The sequence below is a fragment of the Neomonachus schauinslandi genome, chromosome X (assembly GCF_002201575.2).
Source record: "Neomonachus schauinslandi chromosome X, ASM220157v2, whole genome shotgun sequence".
NCBI classification, from domain to species: Eukaryota; Metazoa; Chordata; class Mammalia; order Carnivora; family Phocidae; genus Neomonachus; species Neomonachus schauinslandi.
Window position 1 is genome coordinate 18,684,750 of NC_058419.1, and position 8,033 is coordinate 18,692,782.

At 42.5% G+C, this 8,033-nt stretch overlaps 1 protein-coding gene across 1 annotated transcript in view; it reads left to right on the top strand.

The window, feature by feature from the left end:
- Positions 1-8,033, top strand: part of RAP2C (RAP2C, member of RAS oncogene family) — a 16,437-nt gene that overhangs the window by 1,452 nt on the left and 6,952 nt on the right. The window contains exons 2-3 of the mRNA XM_021684245.2: positions 74-849; positions 3,304-3,616. Of these exons, the coding sequence (XP_021539920.1) occupies positions 577-849; positions 3,304-3,582 (552 nt within the window). The 5' untranslated portion in view covers positions 74-576 and the 3' untranslated portion in view covers positions 3,583-3,616. The remainder of the gene's footprint in view (positions 1-73; positions 850-3,303; positions 3,617-8,033) is intronic.

Below are 8,033 nucleotides of genomic sequence, written 5' to 3' on the forward strand. Positions count from 1 at the left end.
GGAGAGGGGGAGGGAGCGGGCGGCGGCCGGGGGGGGGGCGGCGGGTAACGCGCCCCCCTCTCCCCCCCCACAGGCCGGACGACGCCCGCGGGAGCCACGGCCCAGAGACCCGCCCGGGCGGCAGTGACTGGAGCCGAGCCCACAGGCCTGGGCCGGCTCGGCGGCGCGAGCAGGAAGCGGGGTCCCTGGGCCCCTTTGTGTGAAGGGCGGGGGAGGGGTGCCGGGCCGCCCCTGGCCGCGGGGGCCCCCAGTTCTGCGGCCCCCACCGCTTCCCTCGGGGGCGCGGCGCGTCTCCCCACCCCGCCTCTCCGGGCTTGCCCTCCTCCCCACGCCCCCTGCCTGGGCTTCGGTTCCTATAGGAAGGGCATCACCATCTCATCCCCACCCACCCGACACTTGGCTCTTTCCCCTCCCCCTCCCTTAACTTCCTCTTCTTCCCCCGTTGGGCCCTCTGCCTCTCCGCACTCTCCTCCCCAGTTCGCAGATTTCCGCCCACCTTCCGCCTCCCCGAGCCGCCGCGGCTAGCGGGGTGTTCTTTTTCCCTCCCTCTGGTAGGAGTTGCTGAAGGTGAGACTCATGAGGGAATACAAGGTAGTGGTGTTAGGGAGCGGAGGGGTTGGCAAATCTGCCCTTACGGTGCAGTTTGTTACTGGGACTTTCATTGAGAAATATGACCCCACCATTGAAGATTTCTACCGCAAAGAGATCGAAGTGGACTCTTCCCCCTCCGTGCTGGAAATTCTGGACACCGCAGGAACTGAGCAGTTTGCCTCCATGAGAGATCTCTACATCAAAAACGGCCAAGGTTTCATCCTGGTTTATAGCCTGGTTAATCAACAGTCTTTCCAGGTAACCATACCGAGTCTTGTAATTTGTTAGAAGGGGGTGTGGTAATCCCACATTTACTTCTGGTGTGCTTGAACCGTGCCTTAATGACTATGTTTTGCTTCTGAAAGTTAGACATGGCGCATTTTTGAGGTTACTTCTGGCACGGAAAAGTACCGGGTTGTTTCTATAGAGTCTACAGTAACAACCGTCAACAAATATTTTAAAGTTATTTTTGAGTCAAAGAAAAGTGAGAACGAAATGGGGCAGTCTGTGTATATTTAGCTTGGAAGGGAAGCTTCTGAAGTTGCTTGTTCGATTCAACAAGTATTGATTAATGTACTTACCAGGACAAGATTTAACAGAGAATCTCAGGTAAATAGAGCACTTTGCAGAGAAAATTATTTGGAGCCGGTATCTGTAACTCCTGTGTCTGCTTTCCCCACCTCTTCCTCTGTGTTCTCTCACCCAAGTTCCTCAACCAGATTCATAAATCTTAGTGTTACAAGATGAAGAACTCAAGACCTGCCTTCTAGGCATTTTACTTCGGGGCGGGTGAAGGAAAGTTACTAATTGAAAAGACTAGTACCTAGAATTAATAACCGACAAAAAGCTACAGTGACTCTCCTCTTCTGCAGTTGATCCAAGTTGTTTCTGATAACACCGACTATATTTATACAAAATATGTGGATCAGGGAACACCGGGCAAGTGCAAATTTCTAACCCTGGCTGGGTGGCCAAGCTGGAGGTGGTCCAATTTCTTCCGAAAATCTGTCCTGTCCTTCACTGGGAGACCGACTGAAGGCTTAACATTATTTTAAGAGATGCAGTAAATGTTGCTATTTATTCCTTGAAAATAAATAACCTCATATTGACCCATTGTATTGACCTCCATTGATTTAGGAAATGGATAGTTTTTCTGCATTTAAAGGTATGTGCTTAATGTTGCTTGCTTAAGAGACATTAAGTGCTTCAGCGAATACAATGTGCTAATTCCACTTTTCTTAGTATTTAAATTACAGTGCTCTAGTGAAGTTTTCCAGTAACCACATATAGCAACTTCAGGATTTTTTTTTTTCTCTTTAAGATATAATAAGTATAGTGACCAAACTAAAGTACATTTTATGTGGGCTTGAATTGCAAAGCAATGATAGTATCATAAAAGCATTTTCCCCCAGAAAGTACCAAAGGTGCTATTTGACAGGCATTTTCTTTCTAAAGGATCCTCGAGAGATTTGTTATTCTATTAGCTGACTCTCTTGAGGCTGGAAGTCCTTTGAAGGGTTTTTCATATGATTTCCATTATATCTGCTTCTGTTACAGGCATAAATAGGGAGTGAAAAACTGCCATTATTTCAACGGAGACTTAAACTCTTTCAAGCCCAACTGTCATAAATTTGGTTTCTCATTTGAACTTGTGTTTCCATAAGGACACAGGGAAAAAGAGCTTAACCTAGAAGACCAAACTGATACATGATCAAACAAAATCGTTGCAAACATCAAATAATGATGGGTTCATAAATTTTCACAGTCCTCTGTTTTTCCTTCATCCTGCAAGCGAATGTTCCATTCACTGTTAACTATTCAAATTAAACACGTTTGATATTTAAGTCAAACCTTTTAAGTTACGAAACATTTAAAGAATGGAAACTTAGTATTAAATCTATAAAATTGCCTTAAAGCGACCCTTCCTCCCCTCCCCCAAAGTTGATGCCACCTGAGAATCACCAGGGCTCTTATCTTTTATCATGAATTGTAATTAGAAAAAATAATACACTTGGGAGAAAATTGACGCTGTAAAACCTAACTAGGCAAAGGGAAGTATGACTGTCTTCCCGCCCAGACTGCTCCTCGGTGCATTTGTCCCTCCCAGGAGGTGCTCACTGTTAGATTAGTTTCTAGTGTATTTTAAGGTGTCTGATTTTACTGGGATGAAGGCCTACTATTAAATTTAAAATTAAACATTTAAGTGTATAAATCTGTTTTGAACTGGTCTTTGAGACATGACACGGTGTTTTTGTTCCCACCTGAAACACTTTCTCTCAGGCACTCTTGCTAAATGGCTAGGAATGCATGGATGCCGCAAGCCTTGCTGGGATAACAGGTGTTTGCAGGAGTGCTGACAAGCTGGCAGGTTTAAGGAGATAGCCGAACATCCTCATACACAAATGGATTCACCAGAATTGGGAACTTACTTTTTAAATCGGTACAGACCAGGGGAAAGAAGTATGAGTCCTAAGGTTCATGTGCAGCCTACATTTTATATTCTTGACAGAAACCCAGCAGGTGGGATCTGTGGAAATGATCGAGTTCCTACTTGGGTGGAGAAAATGTTTATTTTCTCCATTTGGGTGTATGGTTTTCTTTTGGATTCAGCTTTCTGTACTCCCCAAGGGATGACTTCTTGTGATATTGTAATACTCCTGTTACGGTCATGCAAACAGCATATTTTTTTTCTCTTTGTGATTGTTTGAATAGGATATCAAGCCCATGAGAGATCAGATTGTCAGAGTGAAGAGATACGAAAAAGTCCCACTAATCCTAGTAGGAAATAAAGTGGATCTGGAACCAGAAAGAGAGGTTATGTCTTCAGAAGGCAGAGCCCTGGCTCAGGAATGGGGCTGCCCTTTCATGGAAACATCGGCAAAAAGTAAATCAATGGTGGATGAACTTTTTGCTGAGATCGTCAGGCAAATGAACTATTCGTCCCTGCCCGAGAAGCAAGATCAGTGTTGTACAACTTGCGTTGTCCAGTAAAAAAAAGAACCTCAATCATGGCCATACCGAGCAGGTTAGTTGTTGATGGAACCTCATGAGTCCTGAGAGTGTTTTGGTTTTGATCGAGTATAACAAAAAGCTGGTTAATATTAATACACGTTGTGCTACCTTCAGTTTCCTTGCTTGTTCTTAAAGTAATATTTCCCTTAGCACAAAATAGTCAACATTCAATGAAGAAAAAAAAAGACAGATAAGCAAAAGGAAGGTAAGAAATTGCCTGTATTCCTGTCACTAAGATTTATTTTTAAAAGTGAATTATTGTTCTCTCTGCTTCATCGATAACATTACTTTGGGGTGGGGTGAGTTAAAGGATAATACACCTCTCCCCTGTTCTGGTGATTTCGCATCCAATAAAAATTTCAGAAGATGAATGGTTTTATGTTTTCTACACTTTTCTGTCCCGGGCTAGAGAGCTGCTGTAATTGAAATCATCAATTTACTAATCACCCAAGTGCTTGATTTAACAGGATGATTATTTAATCAAGTTCATCTGTACCTTGCACTTGAGGGACTTAAGTGACCTCTGATAATAACAAATTGTAGTGCCACAGCGTACCTTGACTTCATTATGAATATATGGTCCAAATGAGAATCGGGGAAAATCATCTGTGATGTGTTAGAAGAGACACACCCAAGCCCAGGCAACATTTTTATTCGGTTTAGTAAATAATGGAGTTAATAAGAACAATAACAAAACCTTCACACCTTCCATTGAGTTGAATGATAACTTCATAAAAGTTTTTTCAAATGAATGAGTTTTTTTTAATCTTTTTTTTTTTTAAGATTTTTATTTATTTATTTGACAGAGAGAGAGATAGCGAGAGCAGGAACACAAGCAGGGGGAGTGGGAGAGGGAGAAGCAGGCTTCCTCCCGAGCAGGGAGCCCGATGTGGGACTCGATCCCAGGACCCTGGGATCATGACCTGAGCCGAAGGCAGACGCTTAAGGACTGAGCCACCCAGGCGCCCCTCAAATGAATGAGTTTTTTAAAAAGCAAGGTTATATAAGACTTATTGAGCATTTTAAGTGGGATTCTTTTTTCATATCATGATCTTTTAATCTAGATTATAATTGGGCAGATGGTCTCACTTAGACAGTAACCCTTACATAACAAGATAAAACAACCAATATCCTGGATGACTGAGAAACCACAGCAAATGGCAGACTAGCCTGACAATCTCAGGAATGGAATTGATTGTTTTGAGCCAAGACTGACCTCAAGTCTAGGAGGCAGTGTTGCAAATGGCAACAGGCATTTCAGATTGCAGTGATGATTCCTAATCAAAGGTCTGGCTTTATATGTGCTCCCTGGAGTAAAGACTAACAGTCCCTGATTTTTCGGACAAGATCTTCTGTCAGGGAGTGTCTGTCACCTTTGAAAATGAAGGATGACAACAGTGCTTTATTCAAAATGCTTTCACACGTCAGCTTTTTAGCACGCCAGAATATGATGAGAACACATTTATTTTCTAATCCCTGGCTACTACATCTGTTACGGCATCACTGTTGAGACCACACTCCAGCATGCGTTTGGTTGATAGCGTCACCCTTGCAGTATAGTTTTTTGAAGCAGGAACAGGTGTGATGTAGATGATCCAGTGCCGTGTTCATGTTTCCCTAATCTCTTCACTTGTAAGCCAGCTTCAAGTTTGAACAAGTTCTGGGTGGTGATTGCATCTTTACCATTACGCTCTCTTTCTCTCTCTGACACTTCTAACTGGGGAAGTGACATAAATATACATGTTTTAGTGTTGTCATCTTTATAAAAAATTAACCAGCTCCCACAAAATGTTCCCAGTTTTCTTTCCATCATTAATGTAGACAGCCACAGGAAGTAAACTGAATAAAATTCAGATTGGCAGATGGACAGCTTCCAAAGCGATTTTTAAATCTCTGAGTTCTCTGCATTTATTTCATTTTGCAGTTTGTGTGATCTAAATTACTTTTAATCCATTTGGTTACCTGTGGGATTGATTAAATAGAATTGCTTTATATCTCAAGCCAACTATGTTTGTTTTTTTGTTAATGTACTAAAAATCAGAAAATATTAATACCAATAATTGCTCATTTCTTTATAATAATAATAGGTCAAGCTGCCTGTGTAGTTTTTTGTTTGGTTTTCATTGTTGCAAGCAGAATACGCACTGGAGGTGTGAGCATTGAAATAAAATAAGCAGCTGAATGTCTGCAAATATTAAAGGAAATTTCCTGACCGAGACCTTTTAGAACAAAGCACACTACACTTTTCTGACATCACATAAGATGGAATTGATGTGTATGGGAATCTATAACCTGAGGCCTGTAAAAGCTCGTGGTTGTGCTTGCTTACTTACTATTTATCTACAAAAACAGGTGATGGATTCTGAATCCCGTAGCTTGAGCCATGGAGCTTCGAAGTCTGTCAGTCCCAGATCTAGACAGAACATCAAACTTTGACAAGTAAAGGTGATTTGAGAAATGCTTGTCCTTAATACTTAGAAGAGTACCTTTGTCCAAGTGAGAAATGATAAGATTCAGATAAGTCAGAAAACTGTTGGGATTGTAGTAAGTTGGTTGCCCTTAATCGAAAGGGGACATTTTAATGCTCTAAGAATCGCTTCTGATAATTGCTCACATTTATTTCTTAGCACCCTTCAATGTGGGTCACCGATCTCTTGCCCAACACCTGTTAATCTGCATGGCTTCCCAGGATCGTTGCTTCACCTCTCACCCTCCCACTGGCCGTAGTCTTAGTGTGAGTTTTGAAGCCCAGATTCTTTACGCGCTGTTTTCACGGCGGCTTTCCTTACTGACCCGAGGAGCCTGCCATCGAGGGCCTTGGCAGATTGCTTTCCTGCGCAGCAGCAGGATAATAGAAACCCAGGCCAGTGCTGCAGGCCTGGTTTGCTTTTACCAACTATATCATAGCTCCTCTGTATATTGGTGGAAATAATTGACAATTGGCTCTTTTGGTGTACTGTTGTGGAGACTGATGGGTGTTTTGTTAACCATCTCATAATACTATAAGTAAATCACAGTGCTGTGGGCAATCAGGGAAAGGAGAGACCACGTCCAGTTAGAGCCGACTTCTCAATACTCTGGGCTCTTGGTTATGGGGGTTGAGCAGCATCCCTGGCCCCTACTTCCTAGATAGATGTCAGCAGCAGTCTCCCACCCCCTACTTCTCACAAACAAGGGTATCTCCAGACATTGCCTAATGGCTCCTAGGAGGCAAAACCACCCCTGGCTAAGAACCACTGACTTCGAGGAATTGGGGAATAGTAACATTTGAGTCCGGTCTTGAAGAATGGGTAGGATGTGAAGGGGTGGGGGAGGGGTAGAGTTGATTTCCAAACAGAGGGAATGCCAAAAAGGAGCAAAATAATATCCCTAAATTAGTAGTCTCTTGGTTCCCTGAAAGGCAGGTGGGAAGTGCAGTAGTTATCCTTCAAATGTGACTGGTAAATACCCTTTTGACAAATAGAATTATTTAAAAGATTATTTCTGAAGGATTTCTGTATCTCAGTCCAGTATTGATGAAAGTTATAAAAAAAAACAAACAAACAAACCTAGAATAAAAAAAGGTGTTCTTCACTACAGTTTGAAGGGCTCCTGCAAGATTTTATCCTATTTTTCTCCGTGTATTATGGAACGGGTTCTCCCAACGAGAGTAAATGGTGCATAAGAGTACCAAACACCAGCAATCAAACTGAAAGAACAAAGATCATTATTTATGTCAGCCTCAGTTCATTATATATGTCAGCCTGAAGAAAAAGCGAGATTCTTGATTCAAGACCAGCACATCATTTCATGTGGCAGCAGAATGCCCGGGATGTTAACAAAGGCTCCTGAAAGGCTGAACCATCTATGAATGTCATTTTAGTCTAGCTGGCCTTACCATTTCTAAACACAGTGGAATTGATTAGCATTTTCAGGGTTTTTTTTTAAAAAAATACGTGGAATCAGAATTGTTCCTAATCTTTTGTCCTCCGGCTTTTAATTAGATATGATGTGCCGAGGATTTAGCTAACGGAAAAGGGAAAATCATGAAAATTAAATCACATCGTGTACTTTAAAATGCTGGCATTTTCATATCCAAGTTAAATATTAATCCTATCAGTGAAACACTGGGGTGGAATTCTGTTGCAGAAGTTACAGTTTAGATACTTCTTTTTTTTTTCCCTTGCCCTATTTTGCATATCACCTTGAGTAGGGAAAATAGCTTATTTTAAATGCTCATTTGTCATCCAGTTCACATGGTGAGCCAAAATAGAGCCTGTGGCATGGCGGCCCTGGATGGAACAGGGGTATGTTTTAGGGGTAGTATGTACCGTAAAGATCTGCAATACCTGGGGTATAAAAGGGTCCTTTCTGCACCCGCCTAATTTTCCCAGACCTTCACTGACCCCCCTCCCAGCCCCCCCCCCCCCCCCCCCCCCCCCCCCCCCCCC